This window comes from Melanerpes formicivorus, unplaced genomic scaffold (genome assembly GCF_026170545.1).
Source record: "Melanerpes formicivorus ecotype bairdi unplaced genomic scaffold, bMelFor1.0.p_v2 SCAF_20, whole genome shotgun sequence".
NCBI lineage: Eukaryota > Metazoa > Chordata > Aves > Piciformes > Picidae > Melanerpes > Melanerpes formicivorus.
In genome coordinates, this window is record NW_027142372.1 from 532,587 (window position 1) to 553,687 (window position 21,101).

Genomic DNA, 21,101 nt, shown 5'->3' on the forward strand with positions numbered 1-21,101 from the left:
CATGCAGGAAAGCTCGAGCTGTGTTTGAATGCAGCTCAAAGCCAGCTAGCACTTGGTGTCTACAAGTAGTTTCACTTTGCTGCTCCGTAGCTTTTATGCCAGTGTTTCCAGGGGTAAGCTGATTTTTGTTTCTGATTTCTTTTATTGAGTCTCTTACCATAATCTATTACCATAATGTAGAGTTTCTCTCATACTAATGAAAGCATCTTTGCTGTTAACTACTTTTTAAAAGCTAATTTTGAAGTGAGCCACTTCAAATAAAAGGATTTGCACCAGCTTCCCTCCTGCCCCTGCCTGCCTAGCTGAGGGAGGATGGCAAAGTTGTCTGAGACTTTTTAGTGTCTTACTAAAAAATAATCTGTAACCCTTCATTGCAAAGGTCACTTAAGAAATATTTGTTTTGTGATTCTATAGTTTTTGAAAGGGTCTGGGAGAAAAAGCATTCAGAAGAGCAAAACTATGTAATAGATGGCTTTGATAGCAAATCTGCAATCAGGGTAGCGATTTTGTTACTGTGATTCTGTCATAGTCTCATATTCCAAGGTTAGTCCTTCCAATGGTTTTAAGAATCTGGTTAGCTACCTGGATAAATAAAAGACCCACTTTAGGGTTGTCAGCAAATTACTCAAGGATGAGGTGTAAAAACATATACAAAATCAAGATACAGGGAGAATGGTATTTGGTATGTTGTGGTTTGTAACAGAGAAAGATTTATGTTCCTTGTACTATATTTGGACTTGAGCAAATTCTTTTGGCTATTTACATTATTATGTAGTGTAGTATACAATGAAAATTAGGCATAATTTTGCTCCTGCCAAGCTTTTGATTACCTCCTTTATATTTAGCATTGGTAGATCTGTGTGGTCTGTCTTTGGAACTTTAAAGGATAAACGGCTCTTTTGGAAATTTAACTCCATTCAGAAGATTCTTATCAATTGTTACGAAACTTTTGACCTGCCCATCAGCTTCACACCATATTGGATTTATTCTTTAGGAAAACCCTAAGTGAAGCACCTAAGGCAACTATTGCTTTCAAACTACATTCTCAAAACAGAAAGCAAAAAATTCAGCTGTACTCTCTTCTCATCATCAAATACTGCTCAAGCCAAACTGGCAAATCAGCTATAGAATTCCTATTTGCATTTTGATCATGGTTAGATGCAAACCTGATCTTAGCACCCCTCTGTGAATGTGCCAGTGTGGCACAGCCGGGATCAACTGAAAATAAATTGGCCATGAACTAAAAGCAGCTCAGCCATGAGCACTGGCAAAGTTATCTTCAGGTTTTTGTTTCTATTCCCCTTGTGGAGAACAAGGGATCTGCTTGAAGTCAGAAGACTTCCAGGCTTTCTGCTCCAAGGAGCTCTTTTTGTAGAGCCCATCTTCTAGCAGGACACAATTCATACTCAACATAACTTCCTGATCATTTCAAATTTTTAACCCTGTTCCTTCAGTTCCCTTGTGTTTCTTTTTCTAGCCCCAGTCTACTGAACCTCTGAAGGGAGTATTCCAGTCTGAGTTCTTCTGACTCACTAGCCACTGGTCTTGCAGCAATCCTTACCAATGTTTTTATCCCAACTATTTTCTAGTTTTCCTCTTTCACCACTGACTTTGGTTATCTCTAATGTAGCTTCACAGATGTAATAAAAAAGTTATTTGTGCAGTAACATAGTTGTGCTTTGAAGAGATTAATCCACATGCATTACCATGTTTTGGGTCTGAGACATTCAGATAGCCCTGGAGAGGTACTGTATAGAGAGAGGACTGCCCTGGAGAGGTACTGTATAGAGAGAGGACTGCCCAAGTAGAGGCTGCTATAAAGACACAACTCCATTGAGCAGAGTTCTGCCAGAAAACTGGCCTTTTACCTTACTTTTGTGTTCATATGTGGTACTGTATTAAAGAGTTGCAGGAAGGATGCAGAACACAGTGATATGAGTTAGTGAATAATTGCCTTTTTTATGAGAAGTAGGGAAACTATACTAGCCTAGCATGTAACAGACAAGTTTGCTTACACAATTCAGTATCACTTTAAAATCACATTTATATATTTATATATTATGGCCCAACATTTCAAAGTCATCAGATGGAAATAATGAGCAATTCATTAGTACCTTGCAGCCTCAGATAGCAAATTATGGTTGAGACACTCCTTTGCAATTAGTGCATTTTCCCTGTTGGTATAAGGGAACTCTAATGCAGAGTGGTAAAAGGAAGCCTCTTGGATCAGGTTTAATAGTTATTTGGGAAGTAAGGAGTCATGTAGCTTCACTGTGCTTTGTTACTAATGACAAGTGTTACTAATGACAAGTGCTACAGGCTGGGGTCAGTGTGGCTGGAGAGTGGCCAGGCAGTGAGGGACCTGGGGGTATGGTTCATAGTAGGCTGAACATGAGGCAGCAGTGTGCCCAGGCGGCCAAGAAGGCCAATGGCATCCTGGCCTGCATCAGGAACAGTGTGGCCAGCAGGAGCAGGGAGGTCATTGTGCCCTGTACTCAGCACTGGTTAGGCCACACCTTGAGCCCTGTGTCCAGTTCTGGGCCCCTCAGTTTAGGAAAGATGTTGAGGTGCTGGAAGGTGTCCAGAGAAGGGCAACAAAGCTGGGGAGGGGTCTGGAGCACAGCCCTGTGAGGAGAGGCTGAGGGAGCTGGGGTTGCTTAGCCTGGAGAAGAGGAGGCTCAGGGCAGACCTTCGTGCTGTCTACAACTACCTGAAGGGAGTCAGGTTGGACTCAATGATCTTTGAGGTCTCTTCCAACCTTGGTGATACTGTGATACTGTAGCCAGGTGGGGGCTGGTCTCTTCTGGTGCTGCTTGCCTGGGAGAACAAGAGGACACAGTCTCAAGCTGCACCAGGGGAGGTTTAGACTGGATGTTAGGAAGAAATTCTTCATGGAGAGAGTGATTGCCCATTGGAATGGGCTGCCTGGGGAGGTGGTGATGTTGCTATCACTGGAGGTGTTTAGGAGAAGATTTGATGGGGTGCTTGGTGCCATGGTTTAGTTGGTTGGGTGTTCTTGGATGATAGGTTGGACACGATGATCTTGAAGGTCTCTTCCAAGCTGGTCTGGTCTGGTCTGGTTTGGTCTGGTCTATTCTATTCTATTCTACAAAGTAGTGCTTCATTTTAAAATTATTTTATGCCTTTTTTTTTTCTTTCTCCTAACCAGCCATCAAGAAATGGCCAAATCATTACCTACAGTAGCCCAGGAAGATTTGGATAGCTTCACCTTGACCAGGACAGGTTCAGGCTTTGCACTCAAAGCCTTTCATTTTTCTTGGAACACCCATATCTCTGTGAAGCTGCTGACCAGCCAGGACAGTACAAGGAGGTATGTGCCTTATTTGACCAGCTAACCACACACGTGAGCAGTATACACCTGCAGTGATGGCACTAGCGTGAATCACAGCATGCCCAGGATCATCTGATCCCTAAACACATCTCCACTCTTACAAATCCTGAGTTTGCCAAGAGGCAATGTGGAAGCAGATACGCTGAGACACAAGCTCTGTGTTTTGTTAGATGTGTTTATAAGAGTAAAGCTTTATCCTGAAGTGATTAATTATCTCTACTGTAATGATGTCTACAAATCCTGATCAGTAATACTCAGCATGTTATGGGGTTACATATTTCTGGAGGTTAAAATTTTAAGAGGTTTCTCTTGGTGGTTGGGAGGAGGATTGCTTGGGTTTAGACAACAGAAGTCCATTAATTTTGTAATCCCCTACCCACATTTTCTTTCAATCAAGCAAACTCCAGAATAAAGTAGCTAAAGTTACAGAAATCAACATTCCACTTTGCTTTGAATTTCACAGGCTATCCTGATTTGACATCTTTTCACTCCAACTTGCTTCCTAAAGCTAAAGCCACTCACTCGTGCTTTTCTCTCTCTCTACTATTCTGGTCCCTTGTTTACACTACACACATTTTAGGAAAGCTGGGAGAATAAGCTGTTTCACTGCAGCTGCAAAATGCTTAACTGTGTGCTGATGATAAATATTTAGATTTGTGGAAATAAATGTTAAAACTGTGAATTACTTCCAGTAATTAGTTTACAGGCTTGTGAGTCAACACAGCAAATAGGAGAAACTGGCACTGAACTTTCAGTGTAAAGGCTGGTTAGAGTAATGAGAATGAGCTCAGATCTGTTGAAATCAACTGGATTTTAATTTCAGTAAGTTTTCAGCTCAAAAGCACCATAAGCAGATCTTTAAAATCAAACATACAATTAACAGAAATTGAGTCTGTAGCAGAAGTTCAGTTGCTTTCATGAGACTCCCTTCAGTCTATCTGCTTCTAACCCTTTATCTTATTTACAGAGAGTGGAAGTTGTTACTTCAGGATATAGCAAGCATCAAATGCTGCGAGTCTGAACGTCTCCTGCCTCCTCTTGGGATTTACCACTACCAGGGACTTGTGGGGATAGTGACTGAATGGATGAACAATGGATCGCTCCACTCGCTCATCCATGAGGTACATAAAAGAAGTCATCTTTTGTGTGACAAAATTAATTACAAGGTCAGCCATGGGAGAACAACCAGCACGTAAATGATAGGCAGCAGTCACAGTCAGTCTGTTCTTTAGCTCTGATATTGTACTTCTTCATGCAAACGAAAACACAAATAGTAACAATTTCACACTGCCAAACCCTGTCTTTTCTGTTCCTCAGTGTCAGCTGTACCCAGAGCTTCCATTTCCCTTGCTCATAAGGATCCTGTCAGATGTGGCTGAAGGGCTGCATCACCTTCACAGCCTCGAACCTGCTTGCTGCCACGGCAGCCTGAAACCTTCTAACGTCCTTTTGGACATGCAGTACAGAGCCAAGGTAGGAGCTTCTACTTTTAGCCTGTTCATGTAAAATCCAGTGATTGTCCTACTGTTGCGTGTACTTATCCTACTAGTTACCATTTACTACCAGGACTCTGAGGTATTGTTAGTAAAATTTACTTTTACTCCCATCTGTAGATATCAGATTATGGTCTAACCAACTGGAAGAACCAGAAGCTGAAGTCAGACTTGCAGAACTGCAATCAAAGAAACTGCCACAACTTGGTGTATCTCCCTCCTGAAATACTTGAAGGAGGCCTTCCTTCCCAGGAAGCTGATATTTACAGGTGAATGGGATTTCTAAGAGCAAATCATACCCAGTCCTTGCTATGTTCTACAGTGTTGCTGAAGTACTTACTGTCAAAGACACTACAGTAAAAATGCTAGCTCCGCAAAAAGCAGGAGGATAGTATTCCACACGAGGCCAATTACAGCAGTGATTTACTTTTAAAGGTCCCCATATTTGGAGAATAAAATACCAAGGTTAAGAACTGTTCTCAAAGTTTGTTATATAAATATTTATACAACAGACCTAAATGTTTTACAAGTGTAATATAGATGCCAAAACGTTCAGATATATTTAGAAACCTACTAACTACTTTACGTAGATTCTAAGCATGAGCTGGTGTTGGCTTTAGTTTCAAGAAGAATTGTTTACACCTAGACAAGCCCCTGATTAAGCTAAAACCTCTGTCTCAGTAGTGTCCCATTAAGACTCTGCTAAAATAATCTCCTAAGCCACTGAACATTCATACTTTTTAATAAAGTGACTTATCCAAAGGAGAATGATTACATAAGGCCACATGTCCCTTTTGGATGTTAGATTCCTCAATAAATGAGGCAACCTCAAATTGCAACTGCTGTCTCTACAGCCAGTGTACAGAGCCTGTGGATTAACATCAGGAATGAATTTGAAGCATGACCACACTTCTGCTTTCTGATCTTTTATGGAAGCAACAAATTTAAACTCCTGCTTTACTGTCATAGAAGCAGGGTCACCTGGGTCACCTGGGATGGTGTCTCAATGGGTTTGGAATCTCTACAGAATACGAGAGTCCACAATCTCTCTGGGCAGCCTGCTCCAGTAAAAAAGTTTCCCTTGTGTTTAGGTGGAACTTAGCATGTTCCAGTTTGTACCCACTGACCCTTGTCCTGTTGCCGGGCATCACTGACAAGAGTCTGGCCTCATCTTGTCACCCTGCTCCCATTAGATATTGATCAGCATTGAGAAGATCCCCTCTTAATCTGTTTTTCTTCAGGCTAAACAGCCCCAGGTCTCTCAGCCTTAGTTATTGGTCTCTAAGATCATAGGATCATAGGATGTTAGGGGTTGGAGGGGACCTTCAAAGATCATCAAGTCCAAGCCCTGAAGATGAGTGAAATAATGCATACACTTGAGAGACCTATAAATTATATGACTGATGTGATGTTGTTCATATACACTTTTTCTTTTGTCAGGAAGAGTGGAGGCTTACTTTCAGGTTGCATAATTAATTTTGCAACATGTCACTCTTCTATAATTTTAGATTCTCAGATGTGACTCAGTACGTGAGACGTGCATGTCTAGACAGTGGTGCTACAGAAAACAAAAGTATGTGTCATATGAAATATTAAGTACATGTAATTTACATGTATGTCCACGTGACATTAGTATGCCTGGAAGGCATTTAAGGAAAAGCACTTTCAGATTTCCCAGGGAAATAAGGCAGAAGATGGAGTTATTTCCAACATTATAGTTCAGCACTACAGCAAGATATACAAGTAAGAAGAAGGGGGTTTCGTAAAACTGCTTCTTCCCCTTTAGATCTCCTTGCTTCCAACTCATTCATAACCTGTTTTCTCTTTTCAAGCAGCCTCTTTGCTTCTAACTCTGATTTTGCAAACTCAGTTTTTTATCAACCAACCACACATTATAAACCATGTGGGTTGTGAGTGGTATATGTAGATCTATGATGTCACTGGAATACTTCCCAGGATGTTAGATAAGGTAAAAGGAATTTGTAGCCCCAACAAAATTTGCTGAAGAAATGAGACAGGCAGTGAGTCAGAACTGAGTTTTTGCTAAGCTGAAGAGTCCAACTCTTTTATGTGCTACTTCACAGAATTGTTAGGGTTGGAAGGTACCTCAAGGATCATTTCATCCCAATGCCCCTGCCATGGGCAGGGACACCTCACACTGGAGCTGGTTGCCCAGAGCCCCATTTAGCCTGGCCTTAAAAACATCCAGGGATGGGGCTTGTACCACCTCCCTGAGCAACCTATTCCAGTGTCTCACCAGCCTTATAGTGAAGAACTTCTTCCTAACATCTAATCTAAATCTCCCCTTCTGTAGCTTGGAACCATTCCTCCTAGTCCTGTCACTACCTGACACCCTAAAAAGTCCCTCGCCAGCTTTCTTGTAGGCCCCTTTCAGATACAGGAAGGTCACAATTAGGTCTCCTCAGGCCCTTCTCTTCTCCAAACTGAAGAACCCCACCTCTCTCAGCCTGTTCTCATAGGAGAGGTGCTCCAACCCTCTGGAGCACCTAAATTACTTGAAAACAAAACAAAAATGATAAAGGATGACGGAAACTTCTGCAACTGACAAGAGCAAGTAGAGATAGAAGGGTCACCTGAAATGTTGACCTTGATGTTTAAAAAACAAAATTAAAAAGTAATTCTTATTGATTGATAAGAACAGCTCAGCTGAAAACTGAAACTTAAATCATGCAGGGAAAAGGATCTTTCCAAATTGGGAAAGAGTTGGGTAGCCTCTGCCTTGAAAAACTCCTTTCACTTAACCCAATAACCTTGCTCTTGGAAACAAGACCATAGACATGGATTGCAAACTAATGACTAGTGGCTGATCTTTTGTCCTTTTCTTTCAGTTTTGGAATGCTGTGCTGGGAGAGCCTAAGCAGACGGAAACCTTTTGAAGGTATTTATCTCTGTCGTTCATGGCAGACTCTGTGTTACCCTTATCTTTTCCACCAATTCCCTTATCATAGGGAAATTATGACACAAACAGCACTGTCTTTTCAGATGTCTCTGCCTTCTATTACTGTTACATCACAAAGATTCACATTATGGGATGTAAAGATTAGAATCTCTTAACCCTTAGGTGTTCAAGAGGGGATTGGGCATGGCACTTGGTGCCATGGTTTAGTCATGAGGTCTGTGGTGACAGGTTGGACTTGATGATCTTTGAGGTCTCTTCCAACCTTGGTGATTCTGTGAAATCCTGAGGGTTTCCAAAGAAGCTGATCTCTCTGAAGGAGAAAGGCACAGCTTCTTACTCGACTTGCATCATCTCTCTGACCTTGCTGAAGCACTTTGCTACTGAATTGTGTTTTCTGCTTGCCTTTAGTGAGGAAGAATACAACTTTGTATTTGACAATTGTCATTATAAAGTCAGGGAACATTTTAGTGACAAGCAGCAAAATGTGACCAGGTGGGCAGAATGCTCCTTTTTAAAGCTGCCATGAGTTTCAGGTCCTAGTCAAGAAATGCTAATTCATGCTGAATTCTGTTCAGTAAACAGGGAAACTTATTTTCTTAGATGGAAGGGCAAGCAGATTTAAAGAACTTAGGTTGCAAAGCATTGTGTAATAAATGTCAGAGTCTAGGAACAGTCCCTGTTTCATAGAATCACAGAATGGTATGGGTTGGAAGGGACCTCCAAAGGTCCTCTTGTCCAACCTCCTCTGCAGTCAGCAGGGGCATCCTCAACTAGATCAGGTTGCCCAGAACACTGTCAAACCTGGAAGTGGAGATCAGTTAAAGGCTTCTTTGCCACAGGCTCCATTCTACATGGCAAAACTGATTGAGGCACTCCTGTATTTTACAGGTTGGGCACCTTTCAGAAATATCATGTGTAGAAGAAAACCTCAGTGTTCATACAACTTATGGCTGCCATCTTGTGGCTGCCCAAAGATTTTACTGTTTTTTTGGTACAAGTTATAGTCTCAAAATTGAGGTGTAAGGCTTTAGATAAAATGGTGTGCTTAGAATATACTCCTAATAATGACATGTATTCCTGAGGTGTCTGTGCATGTAGCTCATAATGTGCATTTACAGATCTGTTTGTGAGTGATTTGGACAGAGGTCTCTATCCTGAGATGCCCTGCTGCAGTAAGTAGCTAGAGTTACTGTTACAGGTTAGCATACACAGGGAGTTAAAGGCTTGCATATACCAGAGTGTTAATGTACTTTTGCTTTAGAAACAGCAGTCTTTCTTTTAAAATACACCAAATAACTTACACTGAATATAAGAGTCCTGAAGACTTTCATGTTTTCTGCACTGACATTTCCCTATAAATTGCAGGTCAAACAACCCCGCTGGAAGTTTTGACAGGAATCTGCAGCAGTTTGCGGCCTGGCATTTCAGAGAAGTTTATACCAAGTGATTTGCCTGAGAGGAACAAACTGTTGCACCTCATTTCTCTGTGCTGGCATCAAGAATCAAATTGTAGACCATGTAGTGCAGGTAAGATTCAGGATTTACTTTCTTTGGAAGATTTGTAATGGAGATAGTCTTGCTGGAAACATTGTTCTAGCACTCTAAATCAATGACAGAGTAACTGAAGTGGCAGTACTTCAGTTCACAAAAATGCTGTAGATGTATTTTCTAACTCAAGCTTCCTGCCAGAAATGGCTTCCTTATCTCCAAAACTGTGTTTACTAACATATGAAAATGAGTACAAATAAAGGAAGGGATATTATCAGCTATATACAACACTAGTTTAACAAAGATCAACCTACCTTCAGCATTCTTCAGTCCAATACAAAACCAGTTCACTTTGAACACAACTTTGCTTACTTTAGTGGAATTATGTTTTTCATCTGTTTCTGAAAATGTAGCCAAAAAATGTCAAACTTTAGAATCCTAGAACTGTTTTGGTTGGAAAAGACCTGTAAGATCAGAGTCCAACCATTCTCTAACTTTATTAAGTCTGATGCTAAACCATGTCCCTCAGCACCACATCTCTGCCTCATTTAAACACCTCCAGGGATGGGGATTCAACCATCTCTCTGGGGAGTCTATTCCAATGTTCAAGAATCCTTGCAGTGAAATTTTCTATAAAGTCCAACCTAAATCTCTCCTGGTGCAAGTTGAGGCCACTTCCTCTCATCCTATCCGATGCTATTAAGTAGAAGAGACTGACACCCATCTCACTACAACATCCATCCAGGGAGTTATAGAGACTAAGAAGGTCGCCCCTGAGCTTGCTTTTCTCCAGGATAAACAACCCCAGGTCCCTCAGCTGCTCCTCGTAAGACCTGTTCTCCAGATCCATTATCGCCCTTCTCCAGCATCTTAGTGTCTGTCTTGTAGTGAGGGGCCCAAAGCTGAACAAATTTTCAAAGCTGAAGTGCTGAGGAAGCAATCTGCATACAGCTTTTCTGTCATAGTTATACAAGACATGTGTAACCCTTTTCCAAATAAGTTCACTACATCTGTATGAACATTTAAGAACATAATAGTAAAGTTGGCTGTAATATGCTAATGCCTAAATATATATACATGCTTTCATACACAATGTGGTATTTAAGATGCTTTATTATTCCTGCAGAATGTGCAGACCTTCTAACTGGAATTGTGGCTAGTATGAATAAGGAGGCAATTTCCACAGCAATCTACAATCTAATGGATGCAAAGGTTAGTGCAAATTCAATTTACTTTTCCTCCACAGACATTAATTGATTCTTTCAGTTATAGTCTTTGTGGTCCAAACCTAGGAAAGGTTTTGTTTTCCTTGTTTTATCAGACATGAGAGAGACCTGGAGGGTGCCCTTTGGCACTTCAGGTTCATTCAGGAATTGTAGAAAATAAATATTGTGATGCCTCCCAGAAACTCTGTCAGTTGCCACCTGGAATTGTAAAATGTGACAGCTTCTTTCCAGTCACCAGCTGGAGCCAGACTCATAAGCCCATGTGAGTGAGAACAAATATCAGCCTCAAACAAATCAGATTAGGGCTAGAACCAAGGACAAATTCTGTTGTATGTACTGGTGAGAAGATATTTAGTCCAAAACTTAGGCAGTATTTGTACCTGTTGAAGTAATACCAGTATTGGCATTTTTCTGTATGCTTCACTGCTGCTAAATTGATGTGCTTCAGACAGAGAACACTGCTTGTCTTAGGGTCTAGGAAGGTTCTTTGATACCACAGGAGTGGATGGGGCAACAGCCAAGGGTTGAGGCACACAGCTAACTCCATATATGTCTATGCTGCCATGGGAAATCTGGCACAAATCTGACTGTCACAAATATAGCTAGTACCCTATCTGGTTAACTCAGAGTCAGGAAGCTAGTGACAGACACTTCAGCCTTTGAACAAGTGTCCTGACTCCATCTGGATTTACACAACCCGTGATGTGCTGTCAGTTTCACTGCTGTACTTATGTGAGTTGTTTATGTCAATGCATGCTGGGTCATTTCTCCATGTTGCAATCGCATTCTGAGACTACAGACCAGACTTGATCAGTGTTGTAGTAGGTGGTAGAATTATTGTATAAGTCTTTTTTACTACTGTCAGAGTTTACTTAGGATTGTGCTGTCAAATATTCAATCATCTCATGCTTCACTTTCCCTTGAGCAAGGTTTTATCTTTGTATTTGCTAAATTAGCAAAAAGCACTGTTAATTTTTCAAACAACTAAACTGATAATGTGTTCAAAATGACTGAATATGCTACTGAAGCCTCTTGAAAATGGATCCATTCACAGATGTTGAAGTATAGAAACTGGGGAAAAAAACCAGTTTCACAACCCACTGAAGATGTACAAAAAAGTGACAAGTATTGACACATCCTTATTGCAGACAGTTTGGCACACTAAACACAGGATAGCCCTGCTGCTTGGATGCCTCAAGGAAAACACGTTATAGCTTGCCCAATCTCTCCCTCTCTCAATATAGGGCTATTTTCACCATCCCCTGTATTAATCAAAACTGGGGTTTAAAATAAATTTGATCACAATAAAGAGTAACATGGTAGAGTTGTGGCAGATTCTCTGCCCACTGACATCTGTTAAAATGCAGAATTGCCCTGTGCAATTCCCTATTACTGCTTATAAGTGTACCTTGCAGTATAGTTTATAGTCAGTAAAAATTGTTAGTGTGAGTATAAATTCTTGCTCCAAACAAGTGTGAATTGTACACTTACTAGAGCTACTGTGCTGTTTTTTTCCCAGGAGACAGCACTTAATGCATGCAAAGGTTCAGCAATATACACGTTGCAGACAGGCATGTGCAATTCAGAGGTGAGTACTTGGCATGAGCCTTACAAGATTACTTCATTAAGATGCTTGTTTCTTCTGCCAGCCTCACAGTGGGGCAGTGTTCCTAGTCCTTTTTCACAGTATCACTAAGGTTGGAAGAGACCTCAAAGATCATTGAGTCCAACCTGTCACCACAGACCTCATGACTAGACTTTTGTCCCTAACCAGAGTAACTCCATCCAGTTGACCAACAAACCCCCTGCTTTACCATCTTCCAAGCAGCTGACTCCGATGTTGGTCTTAAGAGTTGCTCTGAAACTTTCTTTCTTGAAGAGGTCCTAATGAAATAATGCAAAAATAAACTTTTCTTGTAGTGTGTACAGTGGAGAAAGTCCTAGGCTGAATCCTAGCATTTTCAGCCAGCTTTCTTAGAGCAAGGCCAACTGCTTTATGATAACTCCAAATCACAGCTTGTTCTCATTTTCAAAGTGGTTTGGCACTTGTGGCAGGCATGCCAATACTGAAAGGTACAGAGATAGAACTGAAGGTGACATGTCTGGATCAGAGCTAACTGTAAACAGCCCTTTAGCGACCCACTGCTGCTGGCAGCACAGGCTGCAGAAGCAATCTTGGGCTGCAGTAAATCCCAGGACAGTCAGTCTATGGATCTGTGCTGCCACACTGACCAGAGGTAACCAGCTAAAGTTGAATGAAGTGTATCTGTAGGCTCCACAGCTGCATAACCCACCCTGCCCTAAGCCATGATACTGTTGCCTGATATTTCAAGAGAAAACTACTTAGAAAAGGTTTTGGAATTAAAATTTCCAAGAATTTTAAGAATAATTCCAAGGATTCCAAGAATAATTCTTCTCTATTTTGATCTTTTTCAGGTTATCTGTCCACAAAAACCTAAGCACTTAATCAGCAAGAAAATGCCTTTCACAGTGCCAAGCCTGCCAAATATTCTACTTGATAGCAGTGCACATAATGCAGGAAGAGAAAATACTGCCCCACAGAACTCAACAGCAAAGAAAGGTCTCCACATTGCAACATGTTCAGCTCCATCTATTCTAAGAAAAGGATAAATATTACCAGTTGTTCCCTATCAAATGTCATTTTCCATGTGAAATTGTCCCTTCTCAGCATACAGTTGTACCTTCTACTGGTGTCACCTGAAGCCTAAGTTCACTGCAGAAAACTAGACACATCACAGTACCTTTTGATTAAGTGTATGGACCAAAAAGGTTTTTTGGATAAAATTGGTTTTAGAACCCTGCTCTGTGGCTTTTGACAGAACAAGCCCTTCCTGGGAACCATAACTCCTTGTGCCACCAGGAAAAATCTGGTTTTTTGTAACTTGCCAGTAAAAAAAATGAAAGGTTTTTAAAAGGCTCTATTGCTATGAACATGTTGAATGATTCCTGGTAATCACCACTCCTATATAAATAACTTCTTTGAACTTTCCAATGTGAATTTGTCCTATCTGAGTGTTTAAATTTGTGTCACACAGAGAGAGACATACGTCTTTAAAAGCTTTTTCTGTAGATAATGTTCTGTTGTTATTCAATGCAAGGGTCTCATCTTGCTCATCTTAAACTTTTTCTAGATCACCCAGGCTTGGACAGTAGAAAATCCTCTTCGTTTTGCACAACTCCTTTACCTTGTTCAGCTGCAGGCAAAGAAAGCAGTCAGCATAAGGACCTACCGCTGGCCCTTAAGCATGGATCACAACCTACACATCCTGATCAAGCAGTGACAGGTAAGACATTACATGCAACTTGATGTGGTAATATTCTCCTTGGCCATATCTTAGTGACTGAATTGTTTAAAGTCTGGAGGGCACAAATCTCTCTAAACTTTTTGCACATTTTCAGGTATTTAGTGTAATAACTCCTCCAAATGTTATAGAAATGTCTCATGTTTGTGTGTGTGTGGCTGCTCCTATATTCTCAAAAGTTCAGGCACTGGCCACTGAGAACATTGGTTTGTTGTTTTCCAAGGTGACAGTTCTGAAAAGTATCTGTTGACCACAGAAACTAGGAGGAGAGACTCTTCATTGCCTTATTTACATGGTCTCAGATCTTCTTACTGAACAGAGGCTGAACAGGCCAGATTCTGGTTTGTGAAGCCTGTCTCTGCCTGGAGGTGATACTTTGGGAGGGTTTTTTTGCTAGCTTTTTGCAAGTTGGTCAAGGATAGTTCTCATATCTAGCTGGGCATCATTCTCTACTTCAATTTACTTCTGTGTGATGATGTAATTTCTGGATGAATCAACGGACTGGCTCATGCAGAAAAGTTCACCACAGAAATCTATAGGCCACAATCAGAATGACAAAGGCAAGTTCTTCAAAGCAGCAACAGCTTTTGGTTATTGATTTTTCTCTTGGTATATGGTATTTGCTGTAGGCCAAACCCACTAATGTCAGAGTTAAATGTTCTAATAAGGACATGAAAAGAGACAGAACCTAAAGCTCTTGACCATTTTACTTTTGCTACTATCTTGGCTTTGACTTACATTCAGATTCCAAGCTCCACACTACATTTTTCAAACAATCCTCCTACCCTCAACTGTCTGTTCTTCTGCTTTCCACAGAACAAAGTTTTCTCATCTGTGTTGACACAAGCTGCTTTGCATAAAGTTTGGTATAGCTGCTGGATGAACAGTGTGAGACCTGAAAGCCTCCTCCCTTTAAACAATCTTTACAAATGCCTGTTTTCTGTAATCTGACCTTTGGACTAATTTTGACCAAGTAATGCAAATAAAGTAACTCCTCCTACTCCTTTCCTCTACAAAAATTATATTTGTGGTGTTATATTTCTTGCTAACAACTTCTGAAAGAAAAGAGCACTTAGTTTATCTCCTTTTGTTTCCTTTTCACTCAAGATCTGTGCTGCAAAGGCAGGTGCTGTCACATAATAGCCTGCCAGAGACAGACCATACTGAACTGCATGACGGAAGGACGCCTCAACCACATCCTCGACGTCCTTCGCTCACAGCAAACGTTGTCCCGAATGGATTATGAAACAATTTCCTCTTGTCCGACAGTGACTGGCCGTGCTCGGGCATTGCTGGACACTTGCCTTTGCCTTGGAGAGAAGGCAGCACAGGTCGTAGTGACTGTCCTTTCAGCAGCCAAATGTAGTCCTCTGGCACAAGGCAGCCATTGTCCAGCTGTCCTAAGGTAAACCAGCTGTTGGACGTCACTTGCTTGCAGTTTGTTACGTGCATTAGAGCTCTGGCCACTGGGAATGTCGATGTTAATTCCTCATAACCCATTGACTGAAGTCAATTCTTCCTACAGCCCAGGATTTTAGTCCTCTAGTGGAAAATGCTAGCTGGATTTAAAGATCAAGCCAACGACTGCCTGCAGAAACTACCAAGCCTGGTGTAACAAATCTTAATTTGGAAATTCTCCCTCAGAGATGGGAGGAGTGCAATGTGTAAATGCCAGAGTAAAATGCAGTTCAAGACAGATGATGCCTTATTTCCTTAAATTTCTGTAACAGAGGAAAAAAAGGCCATGATTTTTTGGAGGTCACACTCTGGAAAAACAGCTGTTACTAAATCCTTCCAAATAAGGATAGTAAACAACAGTTACTGGACAAAGCGAAAAAAGTGACCTCATATCTGAGCCAGCTGTTAGAAGGAAAGTCTTAAGAGAAGCAAGAAATATTTCTTCCATAGGACCTTAAGTGAGACTTGGAAATTTTGTATTATGCATAGAAGTTATTTTGTTCTCACAAATGCTCACATGCTCTGGAAATCATAGAATTGCTAAGGCTGAAAAAGACCTTTAAGATCATCAAGACTAACCATAACCCAACTACCATGACCACTAAACCATATCCTGAAACACCACATCTACAGACTTCTTGGACACCTTCAGTGATGGCGACTCCACCACCTCCCTGGGCATCTTGTTCCAAAGCCTTACCACTGTGTCAGTAAAGAATTTTTTCCTAGTGTCCCATCACTTGTTACTTGGGAAAAGAAACCAACACCAGCCTCACTACAGCCTCCTTTCAGGTAGTTGTAGAGAGCAATAAGATCTCCCCTTAGCCTTCTCTTCTCCAGACTAAACAACCCCAGCTCCCTCAGCCACTTCTCATATGACACCCTCCAAACCCCTCACCAGCCTTGTTGTTCTTCCCTGGAGACACCCCAGGACCTCAATGGCTTTCCTATACTGTGCCATATAGATCTGAGCACAGTACTCAAGCTGTGGCCTCACCAGGGGCATGATCACTTCCCTATTCCTGCTGGACACTGGTTTTGATACAGGCCAGGGTACTGTTTGCCTTCTTGGCCACCTGGGCACACTGCTGGCTCATGTTCAACTGGCATGCCCAGATCCTTTTCCAGTGGTCTGCTTTCCAGCCACTCCTCCCCAAGCACTGATAGCAACACTTTGGAGAGGTGAGGCTTAAAGCATTTATTAAATATAAAAATGCTAATACCTTACATCTGTGTAGTTCTCCAAGTAGGCCTGCAGTTCAAGTGTAAAATTAAACCAGGAAGAGGTGCCAAGCTGATCATCTGGAAATGGTGGTTCTGATGAACTGCAAAGAAAAGCAGGAAGACTATTTTAATTATAATGAAAACGAGGTTATGTAAGACACTGGATTTTTGAAGGCACTTGTGGGATTCCTTCAAGCTTTACAGAACTGGATTAGCATGAGAACTTGTCATAAAATCTACAAGTATTTCAAATGTAAAGCCATGTTATTCTGTTTCCCTCTGTTGTTCTCTCTGCAGTTTCAAACTGTGTGTTGAACTCAGCAGTTTGGTTGCAATTTAGTATTTGTACAGTGGTATGTTTTCTAGGTACATTTAAGAGAGAAGAAATTTGTTACATCACATACTATAAGTGCTGCTGGAACCATAAACAATTTTGTTTACATCAATTCATTTAAGACTGTCCTGAGACAGACATTGCTTTTAATTGTAACAAGGTATGACCAAAATGTGTTGACAATAGTTTTGTTTATTAAAGGAGCTAAACATCACAGCTGAAATCTTTTCAGTTTGTATTTTAAATGGGGAAATTTCAACAGTCTGGGCTAAAAAAAAGATGTCCTGCTTGTGAGGAAAAGAACTTCTGTCATAGTATTTTGCTTGCTTAGAAGGCATAAAATAATCAGAGTAAAACAAATAATTATTCCCCTGTGTGAAAAATGCAGAGACTTCTATGAGAAATTGGCAATATTGCTGAAGCTTAATTGGCAATATTGTTGAAACTTAATTATCAGCTTTCATAAATTATTCTGTTCAGTTCTTCTGCTGGGCACTTTAGATTTCTGGGAAAGATGTGCCAGCTGGCAGGCTATGCTGATGTTTTTCATATAGGAACAGTTTTGGCTTTGTTCTTCAAACAGCTGCCTACTTGAGAATATCATCTGATGCCAGACCTGACCCTAGACTTAACTGTTAATTGCTGAGCTGGCGTCAAACCAGTAGGAGCACAAGTTTTCTGTTTTGACAGACACATTTTTGTTCTCCTCATGTTTATCCCTCCAATTTAAGTATTTGTAATAGGATGTGACTTTAGAGTTAGATCTATTACTGCTATGCTTACCCAAATGTTTTAAACAATAAGCCAAGAAGACAGTTTATATCCAATTACAAACCAAAGGCAAATGTCTTACTTTCCCTTTAAAAAAGAGGCTGAATAGAATTCTTTAAATATGTCATTTAATAATTAACTCTATCCACAATACTGTTTTTGCCACCTTGCTCAGCTGAAATCAATGCATGAGGTTGAGGTGATTTGTGTTGATACTTTGGCTAAACCTTGCTGTAAGCGTGCTTGAGTTGACGCAGCCAGAACAGAGACTTCCTCGTAACTCTCCCTTATGTAATACAGGCATTTAAATGGGGGGGTGTTGTTGACAGTTGCAGCTGTTGGGAGTCTTTAAGTGTGGTATTTTTGAAGGGGTGCTACAAATGTATTCAAATTAAACTGCTGTTGATGTGAAAAGTTTTGACACAAAGCTGGAATATAGCGGCCTGAGACTAGCATCATTTTGTCTCACCAAAAATACCTACTCTTATAAGGCCCATAAGGTGTTGGCTATGTCAAGAAAGGCATTCATGTAACTGGTCACTGATGTGAAATATCCAACTGCTTAACACTTATAGAATTCTGCTAGCACCCAAGATAGTTCCTTAGCTGAGATTTCTGTTATTCTTGCCCCTGTGTTCTGCAGTTCTCTGGACAGCACAAAACAGTATAGCATAAATGGCACTGAGCAAGAGTAAAGACAGAAAAATCAAATTGTTCTTTATTATCTATGGGAAGAAACAAGGATTGAACATGGAAAGTGTCTAGAGTCCCAGGAAGGAAATATAAAGCATGGCTAACTTAAGAAAACAGCAAAGGGAAAAGAAAGAAGTCGCATTGAGACTGACCATACAAAGTGATTAGTAAAACTCTCTCTTGCAGTTACTCAGGAAAGACAAACACTAGAATTAATAGATGTTAAAAATGGTAAGCCATGTTCAAATTCTATGAAGCTATCCAGATTTATTAAAAGAACAGTAAGTCCAGTCAGCAGATGCTTATTTTCCTGACTTTATTGTAATGGATCTTTTTTCATGATGCTGGCTGCAGCTATCTTTTGCTGACTTGTAAAAGAATTACTGTCCCTTGCCCTTTCTCCTATCTATACAACCCCTTTATCTTAGCTGGGATACTTCCTGCAATGCAAGAACATCTGCATTAGCATTTGTTTGAGGTTAATTTGTGGAAAATTAATCTGAGGTACAGGAATGAGGTGTCCAAGGGATAAGTCCTTCTAGGAGAGAGCAAAGCAAACAAAGCTATAAATACAACTCAAGAGGTTCACGTCCCTGGCTCTGCACACTCACGTGCACGAACAAGGCTGTGGACTTGCAGCAGGCAGGAAGCAATGCAGACTGTCAGCAAGAGCACACTAGGACTACCAGCTCCTCACTATAAGGCAGCTTTAGGTCAGGACGCTTTAGGTCAGGACTCTTTAGGTCAGGACTCTCTCCAGGTACCTGAGCTGTTGTTTAGAAAAGCAAGGCCCAGCTGGCACCGAGCCTGCAAGGTCCTCTAACAGTAATAAGGGCTGTGTGTGTTTGCCGAGGACTGCTGCTGGCAGACACATCCTCCAAAGGAGCTGGAAACAGAGACTCCTCCAGTGATGCACCCAAGGGGGCTGACCAGGGAGGAGTTGAGCTGTGCTCACCTCCCAGAGTAGAACCTGTGTGCTCTGCCTGATTTGCAAGACAAGAGCCCTGGCCCGAAGGTTAATAGCTGCCTTGCTTGTGTCCGAGTCTCCTACACTTAGCAACGAGGAGCAGCTGGACTCAAGAGCTTAAAAAAGGAAATTAAAAATCATTCAAATGCTTAACACTTCAAAGGGTTTCTCCAGGCTGAGTGTCCTTCAAGACTACTACACTCTTAGGTATGTCATGGCAGCTTAGTAGTCAGGGTGGCAAACTGCAGCAGAGCTCCTCAGCCTCCTCGGTTAACCAAATCGATCACAACTCCTTCTAGCAAAACTGCCGCAGACTTTGTCCTCAGCAAAGACCATTCAAGAATTCTGCTCAGCAACTGATTTGGAAGTAAACCAAACACTATCAGGAATGGTAACCAGACAGTCTGTGTCCTCAGTCCAGGCTGAGTGCTGTGGGAAGAGGTCGGGGTGGTCACTCAGTTCCTGGCTGCCACAGAGCCTTCCTCCCATCTCCCGTGCAGCTGCTGTTTAAAAGCCAGGTGCCTAAAGGACAGCAATGGAAGACAAGTCAGGATTTAGGGCTAGACTCCCAACAGGAGGGCAAACACACATTAAATTAACAGATTCAACAGTCTCAAGCTGCACCAGGGGAAGTTTAGGCTCGAGGTGAGGAAAAAGTTCTTCACCGAGAGAGTCGTTCGTCATTGGAATGGGCTGCCCAGGGAGGTGGTGGAGTCACCATCCCTGGAGGTGTTCAAGAGGGGAATGGACGTGGCACTCAGTGCCATGGTCTAGTCATGAGGTCTGTGGTGACAGGTTGGACATGATGATCTTTGAGGTCTCTTCCAACCTTAGTGATACTGTGATACTGTGAACTCAATAGTTGTCATCAGTGCCTGGTAAAAACAGTTCCATAGACCAGCAGAAGATGACAAGTGCATATTCATAAAACACCAATCTGCTAGTGTAATGTACACCGAAGAATTTGACACCAGGTATCTGGTCTAAAATGTGCAAAAACTAAAGCACTAAGCAACACACACTAAACCTCAAGGGTTCCAATTTTATTTCTTCAAGTCTGAATTCTGCAGAACCTTGTAAACCCTTTCATGCTTGCATAGGTTTAGTCGCTTGAGCTATTTATATGAAGAATTCTAAGGAAAGTTAAGTGCATATAGAAACACTTGTGGGACTGGTATATTAGAGAAGGACCCAAACATCACTGGGCATAGAGAATTTATGGTTCTTTATTGCTCTTTATTGATGATACAGCTATTAACTATGTTCTTCTCCAGTAATATGTCATTTCCAAGGCTACTGGAGTTTTTTATGCATGAAGAAATCTTGTCCTACTCTATATTCCCTTTCATTATTTTCCTGCCCCCTTTGCAAAATATGATACTGGAGCTCAAAAGGCCTTGGCACAGTTTTGATTTTGTTCTTTATCAAAGGAAATAATCCCTTGCTTGCTTTGCCTGGTACTAAATTTCCTTTACTGAGTGCATGGTTGACTTGACTTGACATACAAACTCTGTATGGCAGCGGAGTTAAACAAATCCCCCTCAATTTAGATGCTAAGTCCACCATAAATTAAACTACAATTAAACGACAAGGCCTGAAAATACCACATTTAATGAGTAATTTGTGTTGCATTGAAGTTAGTGTAGCTGCAAGAACGCATTAATTTGTACAGTCAAGTTCAGTGTGTGTTGCAGAAAGGATGCTAGTAGTGGCAGCATTTAGCTTAATCCCAACTTTACAGAAATGGCAGAACAGAAGCTCAGATGTACTATTTCCAGTTCTCATGCTGACATCATAGAAATTTGTCACCAGCATTTTGTTTTCTTCTGTGTTTACTTTTTTTGCCAAGAAT

The 21,101-nt window shown here is 41.2% G+C and overlaps 1 protein-coding gene across 1 annotated transcript; it reads left to right on the forward strand.

The window, feature by feature from the left end:
• Positions 1 to 45: 45 nt before the first annotated feature.
• LOC137447186 (receptor-interacting serine/threonine-protein kinase 2-like) lies at positions 46 to 17,034 on the forward strand. The gene is made up of 12 exons (XM_068150460.1): positions 46 to 113; positions 3,170 to 3,331; positions 4,320 to 4,473; positions 4,670 to 4,825; positions 4,966 to 5,114; positions 7,695 to 7,744; positions 9,131 to 9,292; positions 10,380 to 10,465; positions 11,999 to 12,067; positions 12,916 to 13,060; positions 13,632 to 13,784; positions 14,910 to 17,034. The coding sequence occupies exons 2-12, from the start codon at positions 3,180 to 3,182 to the stop codon at positions 15,209 to 15,211; spliced, it is 1,578 nt and encodes a 525-aa protein (XP_068006561.1). The 5' UTR covers positions 46 to 113; positions 3,170 to 3,179; the 3' UTR covers positions 15,212 to 17,034.
• Positions 17,035 to 21,101: the final 4,067 nt, after the last annotated feature.

Bases quoted from the DNA above. Each gene is read 5' to 3' on its own strand.
- LOC137447186 (XM_068150460.1), top strand. From the start codon at position 3,180: ATGGCCAAATCATTACCTACAGTAGCCCAGGAAGATTTGGATAGCTTC. The intron at 4,474-4,669 runs GTACATAAAAGA...TCTGTTCCTCAG, and splicing joins TCCACTCGCTCATCCATGAG to TGTCAGCTGTACCCAGAGCT. The intron at 9,293-10,379 runs GTAAGATTCAGG...TTATTCCTGCAG, and splicing joins TTGTAGACCATGTAGTGCAG to AATGTGCAGACCTTCTAACT.